The 22,080-nt window shown below is 42.6% G+C and overlaps 1 protein-coding gene across 5 annotated transcripts in view; it reads right to left on the bottom strand.

Moving 5' to 3' along the window:
- The window catches only part of LOC143935546 (uncharacterized), a 445,466-nt gene that overhangs the window by 272,510 nt on the left and 150,876 nt on the right, over window positions 1-22,080 (bottom strand). For all 5 annotated transcript variants that reach the window (XM_077459495.1, XM_077459494.1, XM_077459497.1 and 2 more), the window contains one exon: window positions 5,737-8,310. In XM_077459495.1, coding sequence (XP_077315621.1) covers window positions 5,737-8,310 — 2,574 coding nt within the window. The remainder of the gene's footprint in view (window positions 1-5,736; window positions 8,311-22,080) is intronic.

Raw genomic sequence — 22,080 nt, 5'->3', positions numbered from 1 at the left:
ACATTGATCCCCCATGATGGGAGATAGCGCATGTTTACACACTCTGTGCATCTTCCAAATTTTTTATTTTGCAAAATACAAAAATTTTATGTTAAAAAGCAAAAATAAAACCCTATCTAGTTTTTGAGTTTTCACACTCTCCCCAAAACATCAATGATGTTCTTCATTTTATTTTTAACATCATTGATGTTTTGTTGTACAATTTCCAAATCCCGATTGCACCCCATTATCTCCCCGATCAAGATCTGGGCACTTTCACTGGTAAAACAGGAATCTTCTTCCACATCACCTACAAAACAAAGCAAACAAATACACCATATAATCCAAATATGGTGATATACATTGATGAGCTTACCGGGAGCTGTGTTCTCCGACACTCACCTGTTGTGGTGAGAATTTGTCCAACCTCCACAATCTCTCCTTCCTCCTCCTGCTCCTCTGTTTCTGCTTTTGGAAGTTGGCCTTCTTTGGGAGGGGTGTGGTCCCTGGTGGCCTCATACTTGCCGAGTCTTCTCTCCCCTATGAGAATGTAAACAAAGATTAATTAGCACACAGAGGGCAGAAATAGGAATATGAAACATTGCTTGGAAGTGTTGTACAATTGTGTTTTTGGGGCGAGTTACAAGGTGAGAACATTATTGGGGACACTTTGTTAAGCTGGAATACTTCCCTGCAGAACGATGTTTCATACGAACGAATGAAACCATGACCTTGAAAGTGGCCATTTTAAAATACACAACATGAAATCAAAGCACATGGAGCATGTATGCAAGCAAGAATAATCATATTAACACACGACAACTACTTACTTTTTTTAAGAACATGCTTGATCCTTAGGTACTGCTCGTGCTCCCTCAGTTTCAGGTCTGACCAGCGTTTTCTCAGTTGATCCTTGGATCGGCGTACCCCAAAATTCTTCAGAAGACTCTTCACAACTTTATTCATGATCTTGGCCTTTCTGATATTTGGGTTTGGGTAAGGTCCATACTTCCCATCATAGTCTGTCCTGTTCAATATGTCGACCATCTCCAACATCTCTCCAAAAGACATATTTGAGGCCTTAAATCTTGTCTTTCTGGATCGGGACGTTTCAGGCTCCGGGCCTTCCTCACCCTCCTCCTCGTTAGTGGAACTATTAGTGCACACCTGCGTTCTCTCTGCCATGTGCTCTCCCCACTGCGTGGGAAGCGAAGGGGCGGGGAATAGTCTGGAAAGAACGTCAGGGGCGGGCGGAATTTCCACGCATGCGCACTGTATATAAAATGCAACATGTGTGTATCGTCCGTACGATCTGGGAGGAGAGTGTGAGGCACGGACGCGACGAATGTGGAAACGAAGGTAACATTTTTAAATTGGTGCTTCACTAGACTAGACTGCTTCTATCTAGGCCGATGTTGGGACAAGATTAGGAGGTATTTTAATTGCATTATTAGTATTTGAGGTTTTGTCTTGTGTTGTGTCTTGCAGACAATATGGATCCATTCACAAATGCCAACTTTATGGGGCTATTCATAGAACTGTACATGGAGATGCCCTGCCTGTGGCAGTTCCACAACAAGTTTTATACTGACAGATCAAAGAGGAATGCAGCACTGGAGAAACTTCTTGCTTTGTTGCGGATCATGGTCCCCACGGCAGACATGACCTATCTGAATCGAAAAATTGTGGCCATGAAGATGACATATCTCAGGGAGAGAAAGAAGCACCTGGAGTCCTTGAGAGCAGGATATACAGATGCTGTTTATTACCCCAGGATGGTGCACTTGCTGCATTTTCTGGTAGACCAAGGGGTACCCAGGCCACCAATCAGGCCCCCACTCTCCAGGCTTCCTCCAAGGCATCCTTCACCCCCAGCTGAGGCTTCTGATGTTCAACCTGGGCCTTCCATTGCATTATTGAACATATTTCTTGTGTTACATTTAATGATGTTAACTAGATGTTCTTATTGATCAGTAAGTTGTGATTTCTCAAAGTGGTTTACATCTCAAGAGACAGCAGTGACCAAAAATGATTAGGACGGGAAAGAAAAATGCTGGTCTCAGAATGATAGTCTGTTCTATTTGGTAACATTCATTTAGCAAAAGCCAGGAGCACAAAATGGTGTGATTGATGATCAAAAAACTAAAACTATGTCCCCTTTTCATACACAGGATGACCTCAGTCAGGGGGAGGCTGTGGCAAGTGGCAGCCAGGAGGTCCACCAACGCCCTCCTCCTCCTCCTCCTCCTGCCCAGGAGCCCAGCCACAGCCTGGAAAGATGCCTGGTGGGAAGTCCTGAAGGAAGACAAGAGAGTGATGGCCTGGGTTGAGTCTGGTGTGCCAGAAGATGCAGCCTCTTGAAGATCCACATCCTGGGGACAAAAATGGCATCTGAATTTCCTGCTCTCTAGGACTTCAGGACCAGACTTCTCTCCCTGAGATATCTACTCCTCAGGCCACCAATTTTTTAATATCTAATTTAGTCATGTCTGCCCTGGGGGCCAAAGGCTGCACCAAAGTTAAGAAGTTTCTCCAGTGCTGCGTTCCTATTTTTAGTTTCTAGCGAACAAAATACATTTTTTTTTTGTTTGATGAAATACTTGTGTAATGTGTTTTCATTCAAAAAGTACAGTTTATTTGTGAGCAGGCAGGTACATTTCAAAAATACAAAGAGAACTAAATAACAAGGGGTAACAACACTAAACAACCTCCTGTAGATTAAAAAAAAGAGAAAGAAAATATAAAAAATACAATAATGTTGTTGTTGTAAGTTTACACACAAAAAAAAATAAAAAAAATAAGGAGAAATGAGCAAACTGTCTTTAAAGGAGATTTTTAGGGAATCCCCCCCCCCCCAAAAACATCCAAAAAAGAAAAAAACTAATCTAAAATTGTGTAGATGTGACGCAAACTAAAATTGTATTGCTGAAATGGTTAAAAAAGAGTAATGAAATCCGTTCGGGAGAAGTGTGTGAGACTGAGCATCAAAAGAAGTTCGTTCTTGCAGCATTGTAAAGAACAAGAGAATGCGCTTGATGAAAGAATTTTTAACATTGCAGCGTGACGAATGTGCTATATCGCTTACGAGCAGTAGTTTTACCTGAACGAGCACTTCCGTGTCGCAATCTGAATGTGAGCATGCGTGGCACTTGGTCCGATCAAAATGCTCTACACATGATCGGATTAGGTTCGACCGGCCCAGTTGGTCGGGAAATATTTCCAACATGTTGGAAAATTGGGTCCGGCGGAGATTCGGACGGAATCAGTCCGATGCATACCACACACAGTCGGATTATCCGACGAAACGGTCCGATAGGACACATTCCGACGGATTCTCCGACCGTGTGTACAAGGCTTTAGATGAAGCATTTTTAATTATTAAAGTATGGATTCCTAACATTGCTGGCTTTCAGTGCATATGAAGCAACCTTTGGTGATTAGTTAGACTTCTGGGTGAGTGCACTGTACTCCCATATGTTACCTCCTATATATACTTTTTATTTTATATATTTAACTTATTGTATTATTACTATTTAGATAACCTTAGGAGCGAGGACCTTTGGTATATCACCTGCCCGTTTTATCTCTTCTGGTTGTCTTTTCCCCATGATCAACATTCTCCACAAAAATTTGAAGATGATTTCTCTATGCGTTATGTATTGAGTTTACTCCCTTGCTTATATTTATCCTGTAGGTCTATTTTTATTTTGAACCCCAAGGATAACTTTAATTACTTTGATACAATTCCATATAAGGTTTACACTCCCCCCTCCTTTTTTGATGTACTGAGCAATCGGTGGTGGCCTTCGTGCTTATGTGCATCCCCATAGTTGTGGCATGCTCCATTGTGTGGTTGCAGTGTATCAGTAGTCCTAAGCCAGCAGGAGCCAGTCTGTGTGTTGATGTATGTGAGACATTGTTGTAATTGTCTTGAATACCAATTGTTATTATGATCATTTTTTTAACTATATGGTTTCCTTTTTTTCTGTGCTTATTTAGAACACTTTCCTAAAGCTCCTGAGGAAGCAACATGTAGAGCAACTTCATCATATCCACTTCCACGAGCCTATATGGACATGAGCTATCATCTAAATACAGACCTTTGTCTACTACCAAGATAAAGTTATGGTGGTTCTAGTGGTATTGGTTTTGATTGAACTCCTCTTAGGCATTATGTGCTTTATGTAATATTTTTTGTAAATGATTTTTTAACTTTTGTAATAAAATATTATATTTTTATGAAAACGTGTATACCTGTGCCTAAAAAGTCCAAAACAAATTCCATTTCAAGGCTCACTGTTGCCTTTCTATCATCTCGAACCAGTCTGCCTATTCTCCTCTGACATCAACAAGGCATTTTTTGTCCACACAAGTGCCGCTTACTGGATATTTTCTCTTTTTTGGACCATTCTCTGTAAACCCTAGAGATGGTTGTATATGAAATCCCAGTACATCAGCAGTTTTTGAAATATTCAGACCAGCCTGTCTGGCACTTACAACCATGCCACGTTCAAAGTCACCTAAATCCCTTTTCTTCTCCATTCTGATGCTTGGTTTGAACTTCAGCAAGTCGTCTTTACCACGTCTAGATGGCTAAATGCATGCTGCCATGTAATTGACTGATTAGCAATTTGTGTTACCAAGCAATTGAACAGGTGTACTTAATAAAGTGGCCGGTGAATGTACATTGGTATGTCTAAATGCTATTTTGTCTGAACAGCTTTGTCTGCAAGTTGAAAAACAACAGACTTACTGGCTGGATCACCAGGTGAAGCTATAGGAAAGAAAAGCCTAAAAAAGAAAACAAATGCAGCCATCACATCTAAGAATTGGTAAGCTGCATTTAAAAAAATATTTGTTCTTGGGTTGAACACTGCTTTCAAACAGTGTGCACTATACATGTGTAACATTTATAAAGTACATCTGATGTTAATGTTTTAAACTGTGAAAAGACTTATAAAACACCTGACATGAATACTGTATAGGTATAAAAACAAACACTTTTAAATCATAATGTAGTAACCACAGTAAACTGACCCTTTTTTGTTACCAGCGTCCGTAGAAGACCCAGGTTTTACATGAAAAACAATATCAAAACTGACAAATAAACCAATCCTTTCAGACTCAGTAATGTGTAATAGTAAATTTGTAAAGAGTAAAATAATATCAGAGCTGAGCTAAGAGAAAGTGTAGCTGTATTGGCTAAAATGATTTAGTCAAAGAAGCAGATAAACCAACAAACCTATTCTCTAAATACATTGTGGCAGAGAAACTTTGTCAAGATCTACTGGATTGCCCTCTTTAGGGATCCTAAACATAACATCAACTCCAGGGTCAGACTAACGCTGGATTCACAACTATGCGGTTTTAGTGCTTTTTGCATTTTGTAGATTCCACTGCAGTCCATTTAACATGGTTTCCTATGAAACACGTTCTGTAGAGCCAATCTGCAAAATCCAAAAAGCATAAAATGCATCGGTGTGAATCCAGCCTTAGTTGCATCTTGGATGATGTTGCTTCTGTGAACAAGGCTCTACCCATTAGTAGGCAGTGTTCTCATGCTTAATGGATACATAAGGCTTTTTTTATTGCTCCTATGCTGTGCAACTCAGCATTTCCTGACAAAGTGGCTGTGGATCATGGTTTTCCTGGTTTACCTACCACTTTGACAGGTTAATCTGCCTTTTGCCTCCCTGTGGTTTGAATCCACTTATACCGTGCATCAACATACACCAAAATCAATAATAAAGCTCTTACCTTCTGTACTCCATCAGGAACTTCATATTTAATTTTTATACTAGTGTGTCGATCATATCCTGTTAGGGGTAGAGACATGCTACTATAGGTCATAGTAGCATTTAATGCATTTTTGTTACTGCATACTTTTTTGTCAGAGCACACACGACAAGAGTCCTTGAATTCTGAATGGCAGTTATCACAGATATGGTGGCCACAGGCTAGTGTACTTGCTTTGTCATCTCTCTTGCAGTGGTCACAAACTCTATCAACTGGCTCAGACTCTTGTCCTACTGCAGGTCTCCTCAGCTTAGATGGATTACTAGAAGAATGGATTATTTTTGCTAAAGATGAATCACAGACATCTGCCTGGTAATTATTGAGGTCAAAACTCTTTAAATGAAGTCCCTCTGGATCCTTTAAAACAATATCTGATTTTAGGAAATCTGGAGTTTCCTGAAACTGAAGAGGTTTCTGTATATTTTCATTTTGTAATGCTGGAAAGAAATTGCTGAAAGAGGCTTTATCTTCAATAAAGCTTTCATTTTTTCTATCAACTAGAGATTTTTTCTCATCCTCTGTAGGTGTCATAAATTCACTTTTATTAAATTCAGTGGTAAAATCTTCTGGACCTTTCAAGTAATTTCTTTCTAAATACTTCACAGAATAATCCGGCTCATTCTCTTGCTCCTTTATAACGGTTGTTAAAGTTGAGTGAACATTATTTACCAAAGATAAGTTGTCAGGGTGTTTACTTTTAACCAAAAAACGAGCACATTGTTCGAGAACTTTGTTTTCTATTACTTTAGGATATACAAGAAGCAGTGCATCTTTCCCCACTTTTAAACTCAGCTTGTCAGAGCAATTGTGGAATACATTGCACCACTCTTTGATTTTTGTATCATTTGGACCTTTAACTCCAAGCCTGGAGTACTGAAAGTACGTTTTTGTACAATTCTGAAGTTTTTCCTTGTACAGTGATTGCATACGATCCTTTGCAAACCACAACTTAGTTTTGCTAGATGCATTTAATTTTAACACAGTGAATTCACAGAGTTTCTCCTCTGTCAATGTGACTTCAGCACACCAAGTGTCAATGTCTGATTTGTGAAACTCTTTCATATAATGCCAAAGCCAATCTTCCATAGGTAGTTCATCTTTTATTTCTGATGTTCCTTCTTGACGATCAGATGAATCTTTGGCAGAAACACTGCAAAAGCTATTAGATCTTCTAAGTTTGACTTCTGCTGGATTAAACTGTATGGACTGAGGGAGAACATCTATCCAGCTAGAGCAGGGATACTCACTTGAGGCTTTAGTGATTCGGACAGGTTGAAGTTTTCCTACACTTTGTGTAGTGGATTTGGCCTGTCTTATGTCTACTCTACCAGTTTGTAGTGCAGGAAGAACATCCATTTTTTTGATCTGTGCTAAATCTTTGCTACCGGATTTCTCACTGATTTGCGAAAGGCTGCAGTCTTCCACTTTATTAATATAAGATGATGTGGTATAATCACTTGTCCCCAGTGTCTTGTTACTACGTGCAGAATGCTCAAGATCAATGTGCTGTTTGTTGTTACTACTGGAGGATGTTAGGTATTTCTCATCTAGATGGCTCTTCAAGTATGCATTGCTGCCTGTGGATGGATTCAACGTGGCAGAAATTCTGCTTCCCCCTTTAATTTCATAACTGTTAAATGGAAGTGGTGTGAAATCTCTTTTTCCTCCTGAATAGCTCAACTGGCCTCCTGTAGCTTGCATATTATATGACTGTAGAAGGCTAGATGGATTATTAAGCTTCACATGTACATCACAGATGTGTTGTTTGCCTAGAGCCACATCACCACTGTTTCCAATAAGGAAGATATATTGATCATCTTCATGGCAAAGGAGTAAAGGAAATAGGGTTTTGAGTTCTTCCAACAATAGCCTGTGAGTATCCTTATCGCCAATCCAGTCTCTCTTGTCGATTTGTTCTTTCCGAAGAATTAATTCCAACCCCTGGTAAAGCTCCATAAGATTGATCTTTGCATCTCTCAAATGTTTCATGCAATCCTTATCTCCATGTGGGGTCTGTAGATAAATTGTGGTGATTTCATCAGAACTCTCCTCAACTGCTTGAACATTGTACTTGTTTAATAATTCTCTGTACTTAAAATTGTAAAATTGCTTTATATACCTGAAAATATCAGAGTCCCAAACAAATGGTTCCTGTAGCTGTTCAGTGGTTTCACCTCTTGCCAAATAATGTACTGGTTCAGCACTGACATATGGTCTTGAAGATGTATGATCTCTGACTTGTGAGACCACTGGCACATTAAAATGTTTTCTAAGTGTAGGCTGGTTAGTCTCTGCTTCCCTGTGTGTGTTTGATGAATTTTCCTTTGAGCTTCCATGGTCAAATTCAATGCGTTTAATAATCTCTTGGCTCAGTGTCTGAATGTTTGTGTATGATCCACTTATCTCACAGATGCCTGACTTTTCATTAAAATCAAACTTGACTTCTTTGTAAGTCTCTCTCAAACCCTTCAGAATCTTTTTCAGTTTTTCAGGAAGTATTTTGTAGTTCACAGATAAAGAAGATTTCTTGAATACCTGCAAGAAAGTAAGCAATATTTAACCACTTTAATACCAAGCACTTTCACCCCCTTCCTGCCCAAGACAATTTTTAGCTTTCAGTGCTGTCGCACTTTGAATGATAATTGCACAGTCATGCTACACTGTTCCCACAAATAGAGCTTTCCTTTTGGTGGTATTTGATCACTGCTGGTGTTTTTATTTTTTGCACAACAAATAAAAAAAAGACAGAGAATTTAGGAAAAACATTTTTTTCTTTGCTTCCGTTATAAAGTTTTGTAAATGAGAAAGTTTTCTCCTTCAATGACAGCACTTATGAGGCTACACTGACAAGCACTGATGAGGTGGCACCGATGAGGTGTCACTGATGATGGGCACTGATGGAAACGGCTGATCACGTGGTAAAAAGCTGTCACGTACCTGGTGATGGAGCCCGGAATGCAGGGAGCGGCCCCTCGTATCCCCTGGCTATTGAGCCCCTGGAGATGGGAACAGGTGCTTCAACAGTTCAGGGGGCACAAGTGCCTGGCAGGTGGTAAAGGTCCAGATGGTCAGCTGGCACAGACAACAGGCTGGAACAGAGAACGACACTTGACAGTAGCAGGTAAGCACTTGTGCGGAGACTGGCTGGTGAATAGACGTCCCGTAGAACAGGAGCTCAGGTAGGTAGCAGGAACTGCGGTAGTCAGATACAGGCCGGGTCAGCAGGATACGATCAGCGTGGTACAGAGGGATAAGGCAAAAGCGTAGTCGAGCAAGCAGGAGTCGTGGGCAGGCAGCAGTCAATCAGAATCAGAGAACAAGCCGGAAGTCAGGAATCAGGTAACAGGTTCAGGTTTACGAATAGTATGGATCACGGACACGCTGTAGACCGGACAGCACGGGTGGAAGGGAACTGGTGACTTAAATAGGCCTTAGGGCGCCAAGCGGACGTACGACGGGTCAGCGCGCCCTCACACGTAGACGTGCCCCCGTTCGTGACCTACGTGCGTGTGCGCGTGCGTTCGTGTTGACGCGGATGCGCTCGTTGGCTTTAGCGCGCGTCAACGGAAAACGACGAGTTCTCCACGACGGATCTCTACAGGTGAGTCCCTTGAATACGATCGGAGTGCCCGAGTGGTCGTGACAAAAGCCTCCGTCAGAGGCTCTTTACCAAGATCGGTGTAGCGTTGTGTCAGACTGACATGATTAATCAGTTCCCACCCAGGCCAATTCTGAAGTTTCTCTCCTACATATAACAATAATTTTTTTGCTAGAAAATTACTTAGAATCCCCAAACATTATATATATATTTTTAGCAGAGGCCCTAGAGAATAAAATGGTGGGTGTTGCAAATGTTTAATTTCACATGGTATTTGCGCAGCGGTTTTTAAAATGCAAAATTTTGGAGATTCGTGATTTTTTTTTGCACAGAAACACTATATAATACACATTTGTTTAAATATAAAACATGATGTTATACTGGGTAAATGGATACCAAACTTTGAACTGTTAAAATGCGTACACCCGTGGAGCGACGCCAAGCTACGGTACCTAAAAATCTCGATTAGTGGCGTTTTAAAAGCCTTTACAGGTTGCAAGTTTAGAATTACACAGGGAGGTCTGGTGCTAGAATTATTGCTCTTGCTCTGTATCCTGGCGATACTTCACGTGTGGTATGATCAACGTTTATATATGCGTGCAGGGAGGGGCGCGTTAGATTTTTATTCAACTTTGATCAACTTTATTGCTTGGAAAACATCAGTGGTTGCCCATGTTCGGTGGTACGTGCAGGGTGTGATAGATTCTAGCACCCACTGTCCTCAGTGTACCTCATCAGCCCAGGAACGCACAACCTCTGCTCCTACTGTGGTGGTTCCACCTTATGAAACAAGGGTGCCAACTCCTGAATGTTTTTCATGTGACCGAAGGAAGTTTGAGCGCTCAAGAATGCCTGCCTGTTAAATTTGGCTCTTCAGCCAAGTACTTACCTTAGAGCAGGACGGCACCCAGCGGAAGAGTGTACAGAGGACTTTCGCAAGTGGTCTGCAGATGTGGGGTGGAACAAGGAGGCTCTTAGATACCAATACTGGCTGGGTCTGTTTGAAGCCCTCAAGGATGAGCTGGCTTGAGTAGAGACCCCCTTTTCACCAGAAGGTCTCATCCAGCTGGCTATTCAACTCAACAGATGCTTGTGGGAGCGGAAGTCAGAACGGTCCCAAGATATCAGGCCTACTTGGGATTTTGCCCAAAGTTCCACCTGCTCCTACATCTGTGTCTGGACCCTCTACCACAGCTGCTTCCAAAGGAGAACCTATGCAGATTGGCCTGGTTAACTCTGCCTTAAACTCTGATGAGAGACTACGCCGCCAGGCAAGCCAATCTGTGTCTGTATTGCGGAGGAGCCGGACATTTTCTGCACAACTATCCAGTGAGACCCAATAAATCTTCCCCACGTAGATCTTCTCATCTCACCTTATTCTCCCTGCCTTGTTGCAGGTGGCGGAGGGGGGGGGGGGGGGGTCAGGCATCTAGCAATAATTTATTTTGGTGCATGTAGCTGCTTTCTGGACTTGTCCCTGGCAAAAAAACTTTGTATACCTCTCCACACCAAAAGACAGAGACTGGAGGTACATTTAGCTGATGATTCCATGCCCAGATCAGGACCCGTCACACAAGAGACTACACTTATTTTCACTTTGACAGACTTTGGCCACCAGGAATCTGTTTCGATGTTCTGTGCTCATGATTGTTCCCTGTCATCCTGGAAATTCCGTGGCTAACCCACAAATTGACTGGGCCAAAAGAAGGGTCTCCTTTACATCCACTTACTGTCTGTTGCACTGCTTTGCCCCTGAATCCAGAGACTTTACAAGTTACCTGACTTTCCAACCAGTACCTAGACTGTCCGCCAGCTTAGCACAAGTTTCTGGACAAAAACAAAGCGATATCCCTCCACCTCGCCAGCCGTATAACTGCCAAATTGAGTTGTTCCCTGGTGCTGAAATTCCTTTTGGTCACATAATCCCTCTGTCCGAAATTGAACTTGAATCACTATGACAATATGTCAGTGAGAACTTAAAAAAGGGATTTATCCATCCATCTTCTTCTCCTGTTGGTGCTGAAATATTCTTAGTTGAGAAGAAAGACCACACACTGAGACCATGTGTGGACTACAGGGAGCTTAACAAAATCACTATAAAGAATCGCCATCTGCTCCCTCTTATGCCGCGTACACACGATCGAATTGTCCAGCGGAATTGGTCCGGCAAACAATCTGACTTTATAATGAACGGACTTGGCCACACACGGACGCTCCGAAAGTCCGGCGATTTCTAATGCGATGACATACAGCACGTACGATCGGACTAGAAAAAGGAAGTTCAATAGCCAGTAGCCAATAGCTTTCTTCTCTTACTTGCTTCAGAGCATGCATCATTCTTAGTCCGCCAGACTAGCACACTGACGAACGGATTGACCGCTGAAAGCCAAGTCCGGTGGACAAATTTTCTAAGTGTGCCAGACTTTACGATGAAAAAGTCCGCTGGAGCCCAGACACGACTGAATTGTCCGGTATATTGTGGCCCGGCGGACCTAGTTCCCCAGACAATTCGATCGTGTGTACGCGGCATTATCCCCAAACTCTTCCAAAAACTTCTAACTGCCCGGATCTTTACAAAATTGGATCTGCGAGGTGCCCTCTAAACTTATTCACATCTGTGAAGGGGATGAGTGGAAAACAGCTTTCCGAACTCAATTGGACACTTTAAATACCTTGTTATGCTGTTCTGACTTTGCAATGTTCCGTTCACTTTCTAGCACTTTGTGAAGAATATTTTTCAAGAATGTATGGACAACTTTGTGATCGTCTACATATATGAAATCCCCATGTTCCCTGCCACTTTGGAACACCATAGAATACATGTGAAGAAAGTTCTGCTTACTCTGAGGAAGCACGGACTATATGCTAAGGTGGAAAAATGTGACTTTGAATAGACTTCTATTCAGTTCTTGAGCCTTATCATATTCACAGATGGGATTGCAATGGACCCACAAAAGGTGAAAGCTATCCTTGAATGGCCAGCCCCTCCCCCCAATAAGAAAGGCATCCAGAGATTTGTGGGCTTCGCCAACTCCTATCAGAGATTCGTGAAGGGTTTTTCCGCCATCATTGCTCCAGTTACAAAGTGGATTTGTTGATGTTAATATGCAAGAATACAGATTAGGAATGTAAGCATTTCAGGACAAGTAGTGCATTCTACACATCAAAAGGGTGCTAAGGTGATATCTGTTAATCTAATTACACATATGAAAAGGGGACAGATAGTGACTCTGGGCTATGTTCAAATTAGGGCAGTTTGCGACTGCAGCTGTTCATGGCTAGAGGTCATTGTCTGCCACTCTGAAAGACAGAAACAAATCAAAGGCCTAAATGGAAACGGCCAATCAAATTGCTCAGCCATTCAGTGTGGAAGTTCAGATTATTCTGTGGCTGTGTAATTATGAAGGCACAGGTATAGGAAACATGGGACTCTGAAGGCTAGTATATTTACTAGCGTTGTCATATTTACTCTGTTGGATTTTGCCATCTGTTGCAAGACTTTGTTCTGTGTTGGAAATCAATAAAGTGCATCTCTCTGGAAAAATTGGCAGGGAACATGGGGATTTCATATATGTAGATGATCACAAAGTTGTCCATACATTCTTGAAAAATATTCTTCACAAAGTGCTGGAAAGTGAACGGAACAATTGGGTTTCTGCGGAAGAGTACTTCCATCTTCATTATAATAACTACTAATTATCTACCCACTATAAACTATACTATATAATATATCACTACATTCGGGTCGAGTAGTAAGTGGATTGTATAGTGGATCCCCCCCCGAAAGGTTTACTACTATCTTGGTGGTAGTGGACCGTCTCTCCAAAATGGCACATTTCTTGCCTATCATACGCACTCCTGCTTTGGATACAGCAAATATATTTCTGAAAGAAATAGTCAGGTTGCACGGTTTACCGAACAAAATTGTTTCTGACAGAGGGGTGCAGTTCATCTCTAGATTTTGGAGAACTCTTTGCAGGGGTTCTTGGAGATTGAAGATCGCTAAACCACTTTATGACCAGACCATTTTACTGGCTTAAGACCAGACCACTTTTTGTGATTCGGCACTGCGTCGCTTTAACTGACAATTGCGCGGTCGTGCGCCGTAGCTCCCAAACAAAATTGACGTCCTTTTTTCCCCCACAAATAGAGCTTTCCTTTGGTGTTATTTGATGACCCCTGCATTTTTTATTTTTTGCGCTATAAACAAAAAAAGAGTGACAAGTTTGAAAAAAACGCATTATTTTTTACTATTTGCTATAATAAATATCCCCCAAAAATATATAAAAAAACATTTTTTTTCCTCAGTTTAGGCCAATACTTATTCTTCTACGTATTTTTGGTAAAAAAAAAAAAAAAATCGCAATAGCGATTATTGATTGGTTTGCACAAATTTATAGCGTTTACACAATAGGGGGTAATTTGATGGCATTTTTATTAATAATTTTTTTTTTTTTTACTAGTAATGGCGGTGATCAGCGATTTTTATTGTGACTGTGACATTATGGCGGACACATCAGACATTTTTGACACATTTTTGGGACCATTGTCATTTATACAGCAATCAGTGCTATACAAATGCACCGATTCCTGTGTAAATGACACTGGCAGTGAAGGGGTTAACCAGGGGGTGGCAGTGTAGGGGTTAAGTGTGTCCTAGGGGCGTGTTACTAACTGTGGGGGGCTGGGCTGTGTGTTAGTGAACACTGATCTCTGCTCCAATCACAGGGAGCAGAGATCAGTGTCACTTGTTGCTAGGCAGAACGGGGAGATGCTTTTTACATCGGCATCTCTCCATTCAGCCTCCCCGTGAGATGATCGCGGGTAACCCCGCGACGAGCGAGTCAGCGGGACCCGCGACGATCGAGTCAGCGGGACCCGCGACCGGACTCACAGAGTCCCGACCGGCACACGTGCGCCGGCGGCAGTGCGCACGCGATGCCAGGGCAGCAATTTCAATACCTGCCCGAGCCATTCTGCCGACATACATCATTGAGCAATGGCCAGACTTAAAGAACTAAACAAACTTTGTAATACCTTACTTCCTTGTGCTGAATTTGCACTTAAACATCAAACAAATTACTAGGCACTTCAGTAGGCTATGCAGAGAGTCAAGAGGACTACAAGAAGCACTATGACAACAGGAAGAGGGAAAATCCTGTTCTTAAAGCTGGGGACAAGGTGTGGCTCTCTTCAGCAAATTTTGAGCCTTCCCGGAAGTTGGGGCCAAAATGTATTTGTCCATTAGAAATCAAGAGGGATGTTAACACGGTGGCATTTGAACTCGAACTGCCAAATTCATAAAAGATTCATCCGGTATTCCATATTTCTCTTCTCAAGCCAGCTGTACCCAGTCTATTTCCCAGAAGAGAAGAGGTGCATCCATCTCCAGTCTCGTTAGGGGGCTTTTCTGTATTGCCAAAAAAGAGGTAGATAAATTCAATATCCCATTAAGTGGAAAGGGTCTTCTTTGGAAGAGAATTCCTGGGAACCTGAAAGCAATGCACATGCCCCCAGGCTCTCGCAAAGATTCTTTAACAGATATCCAGTAAAAATTGCCCGGGGGGGGGGGGGGGGGTGCACTGTCAGGGAAATAGCCAGGGGAGAACTGGCAATGTTGCCAATACTTGGCATTGCTGCATTTTACTTGCTCCCGTGTGCACACATGTCCCATTGGCGCGCGTCCGTGCTGGCACGTGCAGGACGTGATAAATTCTGGCACCCTCTACCCTTTAAAAGGACAGCTGCTCTGCTCACTAGTTGCTGGATGATTGTCTGATATTGGATTCCCTGTTAGCGACCCAGCTTGCCTTTGAACTGTCTTGTCTCCATCTCTGGCTCTGACCCCTAGCTTGTGCTACTGAATCCACTGCTGCCTAAATACCCGTGTTTGACCCCCGCTTGTCCCTGATCATGCTAACTGTCTCTGCTCCCAACTGATCACCCGTGCATGACCACTGGCCTGGCTCCTGACTCTGCTTCCAGTCTTGCCCTGCTGCCAAGTACGCCTGAAATTTCTGAGGGACACCTGTCCTGCAGTGCATCCTGCTTGTTCCTTCTATTATCTGGCGATCATCTCCTCTGCTCTTCAGACAATCACAGCTGGCAACCTCTGCTTCTTTGGGCATCACATATTAGCAGGTTATCACCTTCAGGGGTGCTCTGCTCTCAGCCGCAAGGGAAGCCCTCTCAGCATTCTGGCCTCCAACCAGTTACATGACAGATTGACCAATCTTCCCTTACTTTGATCTTTCCTGTGATTGACCAAACGATCCTTCCTGCTATTGACTGACCAATCCTTCCTGCTATGTACCTAGAGATATTTCATGCGATCGACTGACAGATCCTTCCTTATGTTGATCCTTCTTTGCGATTGACAGACCAATTATTCCTTACTTTGATCCTTCCTGCAATTGATAGACCGATCCTTCCTTTATATGATCCTTCCTGCGATTGACAGACCAATTCTCCCTGTGGACAACTGAGCTATCCTTCCTGTGACTGACCAACCAGTCCTTCCTTTGACCGATTCTTCATTGGATCGATTGATCTTTCCTTGTTTCAATTGATTCTTCCTTTCCTATCTTTGATCCTTCCTTCCTTCCTTCCTTCATTATTGTTGTGCTAATAACAATAAATTTAAAGTTATTTATTCTTTTCCATGTAGTATAATACCTAGTTGATCCTGTCTTGTCCTGTGTTCCTGTCAATAAACTGACTTTCCGTCATGCTGCTCTCTCTGCAACATCTGTATTTCTCCCTCTCCCTCCCTTCCTGTAATTTTCATTGTCTGTGTGAAGCCCCTCCTCTCCCTGGCCCTGCCCTCCCCTCCTGTAACTGAAACTAAACCAGCAGAGGGATGTGAGCCCCTCCCACTAGAGTCTCTCTGCCAGGGAGTAAGAAATGGGAAAACCATGTGACTGCACAGAAGCACTGCTGGGAAAAGGTATTTAGAGATTATATTGCTAAAAAAAAAAAAAAAACAATTCCATTACTATTGTTCTATAAGAAAACCTTTCATTAGGAGTTTATTGTGGAGACTTTACAACCACTTAAATTATAAAGACAAAGGACAAATTGTAAGCTTATAGTGAAGTGGGAATGTATAGATCACAAGGGAAGAAGAGTCAGAATGGTGTTGAACATGGATTAGAGTGGGGCAGAAGAAGTAGAACAGTAACTAGCTGTGAACCAGAGGGGCAGGAAATGGAGGGGCAAGAGTAACATCTAATCATGGAACTCTAAGCCCTTGTACACACGGTCGGACATTCCGACAACAAAATCCGTCGGATTTTGTCAGACGGATTTTGTCCCATACTGGTGTTGCATGCACACGGCCGGACAAAGTTGACGGACAATCCGATCATTTTAGAACGTGTTGATGTTATTTCCTTATGACGGGACTACATTCAGGCTAGTAGCCAATAGCTTTGGTCTTGTAATTTGATCTGAGCATGCGTGGAACTTTGTCCGATCGGAATTCTCTACTAATGATTGGACAAAGTCCGATCAGACCATGTTGTCGGAAAATTTTATAGCCCTGCTCTAAAACGTTGTCGGTTGGATATTCCGATGGAAACAGTCCGATGGTGCCCACACACGGTCGGATTATCCGACAACACGGTCCGATTGGACATTTTCCGTCCGAATGTCCGACCGTGTGTACAAGGGCTAAGAGATGCAAAGCATGAGGTAACTTGAAAGGAATGAGAGAGAAGGCCGAGTATGACCAAATCACAAGCTGGGGAGATTAAAACTTAATTTACAAGGCCGTAAAAATATGCATATACAAGTGTTTTTTAATTACAGATCTGAACACAGCTGCATTGTTTTCAAAGGAGCATGTAAGGTTAGGGTGTATGTTGCAGTAGGCGGATGACACCTCCTCCATATGTTTCCCCATTAACTCGTTGGGTGCCAAGTGTGGGTCACATAGGAGGCCTAGCTGGGGTTGGGTTTTTCTGGGCTAAGCGAGGTGATGACCAAGATTACTCATTCTAGCACAGGGCTTACCTTGCCCAAAGGTGTGCTTACCAACCAGGCAAGGGTCACGGTCATGTGAAAGTCAAACATTAAAGTGGTCTCCCGACTCAGAGATGGGCTACTTGTGTGTAGTCTTGTATGCAGAGCTCTTTCAAAGATACTGTTCCTTGTCTACACTTGAACAGCCGTATTTGTCACATTAGGAGGGACACACAGAGCCTATGCCCACTTCACCAGTCAGCGCACCTCTGCCACCTCACTCCCAGTAACAGAATGGGGTTCTGCCGAGTACATAGCCTGGACCTCATTGTGTGCTTCAACTCTTTTCATTCCATAACAAGTGACGAGGTTAGGTCTCTGTCCCGGAGACCGATGGAGAAAGACAGCTTGGGAGAGAGCCAAATGCTGATCCCCCTCACTACCAGAGCACCTGTCACTTATTCAGGTACCATGCCAATGCCTGGCTGTTGTTCTTCCTTATAGTTACTCAAAGCAACTTGCTGTAGCAATGTTACAAGAACCCTTATGCCGTGTACACACAAGCGGAATGTCCGACAGAAAAAGTCAGACGGAACCTTTTCATCATATATTCCGATCGTGTGTATGCCTCATCGGACTTTTTTTTTAACGAAAATTCTGACGGACCTAGAAATAGAACATGTTTTAAATATTTCCGATGGAACCAATTCCTATCGGGAAAACCGTTTGGCTGTATGCTGTTCTGACGGACTAAAAACGACACATGCTCTGAAGCAAGTATGAGACAGAAGCGCTCGGTGTGGTAAAACTAGCCTTCGTATTGGAGCTAGCACATTCTTCACGCTGCTAATTCTGTGATCTTTTAATGCAGCTCATTCTTTTCTTTTTTAGAATGCTGGAAGAATTAAGTTGTTTTGCTGCTCATATTCACACAGAGTTCTCACAAACGTCTTTCTTCATTATTTATCCTTATCTCATGACTAATATTCTATTTTTTAAAAGCTTGATCTCCATAATAATGTTTACAATTCTTTTTTATACTCATCTTTTATAATTTTTTATTTCATCAAGATTTATTTTACGATTACTTAAAAAATATTTTCATATGTTTTATATATATGTTTTTTTTTTGGAGTGTCAAGTTACCATAATAACATTATTATCTTATATTTTTTTATTAACTTCAAGGAGGTTGGTGTCCCTTGTTAATTTGACATTGTCTTTTTTAAATGTACCTACCTACTCACAAACAAACTGTCCCTTTTGAAGAAAAACAAATAGTAAAGTATTTTGTGAAAAGAAAATATCCATTTATTCTTGGTAACAAAATAAAGAGGAAGTCAACGCTGGATAAACTTTTGTAATTTGTGAAGCCTTTTGGCCCCCAGGGCACACATCAGCAAGTCTGTGGAAAAGAAAATTGGTAGCTTGGGGAGTCCATATAATAGGGAGCACAATCTGGTCCAGGAATGCCAGAGATCAGTACCCAGTTTGTAGTACTACAACAGCCTGTGTCTTCTGTCAGACCAGACTAAACCCAGGCCATTACTTTCTTCTCTTCCCTGCAGCCTTCCTTTGAGGCTGTGGCTCTGGTGGTGGACTTGTGGCAGGAGGAGGAGGAGGATAGGCGAGCTCACATATGTGGCTGTTCTCAGTCAGCTGGCCCCTCAACTCCTTCTGAAGGGCATCAGAAAAAAATCCCTCACAGAGGAGGCGTTGTCCCTTCTCCAATTCCAGCAACCTGGTGGCTAGATAGCAGCCATAGGCCTGCCTCTTCAGCGTTGGAGGAGCTCCTGAGGAAATTGCTGGCTCCCCTAATGCCCAGTTTTGTCTCCTCCGTCATTGTCCACTTTTGGTGGTAAGGCAGAGGGGAGGCACCTAGGATTGGGTGAGGCTCCTACTGGGCCCAACCACATCCTGGCTGCCACTGGGCACGGCCTCCTCCTGGCTGCCACTGGGCATGGCCTCCTCCTGGCTGACGCTTGGCACGGCCTCCTCCTGGCTGATGCTTGGCACGGCCTCCTCCTGGCTGATGCTTTCCAGACCCTCCTCCTGGCTGAGCTCATCCTGTGTCTAAAAAAGGGGCATAGTTGTAGTTTTTGCTTCATCAATCACACACAATTTTCAGCTCATGGCTTGCAAATTGAATGTTAATACATAGAAAAGTCTATCATTCTGACCCCAGCATTTTTCAAGCTGGTCCCAAACATTTTTGGCCACTACTGTCTAGTGATATGTATACATCACTTTTTGGATGAAATCATTGATTTGTAATCAATTATAAAATCTAGTTAACATTAATAATATTAGGACAATACATATGTCCAAAAATAATACACCTGGCTCCAGCTGGGTGCATCCACTTCTTCCAGGATGGAAGGCCCAGGTTGTTCCTCGTCAGCCTCTGCTGGGGTTGAGGGAAGGGTGGAGGGAAGGCTGCAGGGAAGGGTCGAAAGAGATTCCCTGGCTTCAGTCTGGTCCTGCAGAAACCGCAGTTTGTTGAAGTACCACAACCTGGGGACATAAACATTCTGAATCTTATTATGCTCCTTCTTGTACGTGTTCCTCAAGATCCTAATTTTATTTTCCAAAAACGTAATGTTTTCTTCGGGGACCCGAGTCTTCACAAATTCCAGAAGTTTCTCCAGCGATGACCTCCTAGCTTGTTTATTATAATATAAACTGTGTTTCACCTCCCACAAATTCCTCATCTCCCTGTATTTGTCTATGAAACTGGCCATGAATTCTGGCTCCTTAAACTGATTCACCTTTGCTGTGAGACAATACTCAAGACAAAAATACTAATGTCAGCCTAAACTCTCATAATCTTATCCCAATATAGGCCTCAATCTTGAAGCAGTATATGTGATGGGCCAAGTTCAAATTTTACCTTTGTTTAGCACGCTCGCCACATCCGTTCGTTCATCCTCTACACACAGATCGTACGTACGACAGATGCATGTTAGCTTTATATACACTGCGCATGTGTCAAACTCTGCCCACGTCGCCCGCCCCTGACGTTCTTTTTCACGAATATTCCCCTCCCCTTCTCTCTTCGTTACACAGTAGGAGCAAAATGCCGGAGACACAGGTGTTTGGCAATTTGACATCTAGCAAGGAGGAAAGCCCGGAGCCCCAAATTTCCAGATCCAGGAGGAGGAGATTGAAGGCCACCAACATGGCCTTTGATGAAATGGTGGAGATCTTGTTAAGGGAGGATTATGATGGGAAACATGGTCCGTACACCCATCCCAATTTGCAAAAGGACCAAATCATGATGACTGTTGTGAACACTCTGGAGCACAAGTTTGGGGTACGACGGTCCAAAGACTAATTAAGGAAGCACTGGTCCGACATAAAACTGAGGGAGCCAGATCAGTATCGCAAAATAAAGAAGGTGCTTTAAAAAAGTAAGTACTTGTCGTGTGTTCCTATTATGATAATTAACTTGCATGCTGCTCCGTGTGCTTTTCTTTACTGTTGTACAGTTTTAAATGACTACTTTCATGTTCATGGGCACAGTAATCATTCGTAGGAAACATCGATCGTAGGAAACATTGTTTGCCATTTAGCTGATACAGGGTTATAACTACATTTTGGTCATGCTAATTTGTCTTCTTAAAACATTGTTGTCTAGATGTCTTTGAAATTTGAATGAATTGCAAATTTGATTCAGTGGAATGTAAGGAGAGGACACTCAGCATCTGTTTACACATCTGGACTCAGGAGCACTAGTGTGGGACACCAGAGCACATTTTTTAGGGTAACCCACACAGGTGCTCCAGTGGATACTTGGGGTGTTTTCATCTGTGAAACCTGGCCACAAAAGGTAAGTATTCCAGCTTGGTAAAAAGGGAATTTTATCATGTCTTCAACTTGGATCTCTTCCTAAACAGACAAATGTACACCACTTCAAAGCAATGTTTCATATTCCTATTTCTGGACTCAAATATCTGTGTGCTAAGTATACCTTTATCATAGGGGAGAAAAGACTCAGATAGCAGTCAGAGGATACCAGGGACCCCCAACCCCACCAACCTGATTGGCTAATTAGCCCGAGCCCCCCCCCCCCCCCCCCCGAGGATCTGGAGGAAGGAGAGGTGGAGGAAGTGGGCGATATGGGCACCAACCAGGTGAGTGTCTGACACCCCAGCTTCATGTAATCTATGTATGCCTGCATATTTCTAATTAAATGTTTTTTAAACAATTTTAAGTGATGTGCTGGTTGTGGATGAGGAAGAGGTGGAACCTTTCACTAGGGCCAGCGCCCAAGCACTCATCCAGCAAATTATGACCTGGAATGGGGAAATTGACGCGATGAGAAATCTCCTTAACATTATGGAACAGGAAATGGAGAACATGATCGATGTTTTGGGGAGAATATAATCACTTTTTCCCTAGAATCAGAACGTTTTATTTTTGTTTTTATATTCCCCAAATTTTTTTTATATTTTACATTTTAAAAGCCAAATTTTGAAGATGCACATGGTGTGTCAACATGTGCTATCTGCGATCAAATGACCTCAATGTACGTGTTTTGTGGGTGCAACCCCTTCCTCATAACTCTAGTAGGTGAGAGGAAGGCGTTGCACCCCCAAAACATGTGGATTTATCCCCCATGATGGGAGATAGCACATGTTGACTTTACTCATTTGGACTCCCAATTTTTATGAATCTTCAAAATTTGGCTTTTACAGGGGTGACATCACCCCATCTGATGAAGACAATATCAAAACATTTTTGAC

This window comes from Lithobates pipiens, unplaced genomic scaffold (assembly GCF_037356315.1).
Source record: "Lithobates pipiens isolate NorthernLeopardFrog02 unplaced genomic scaffold, aLitPip1_a1.2 Scaffold_28, whole genome shotgun sequence".
In the NCBI taxonomy this organism is placed as follows: Eukaryota; Metazoa; Chordata; class Amphibia; order Anura; family Ranidae; genus Lithobates; species Lithobates pipiens.
This window is presented reverse-complemented; position numbering and strand designations above follow the sequence as displayed.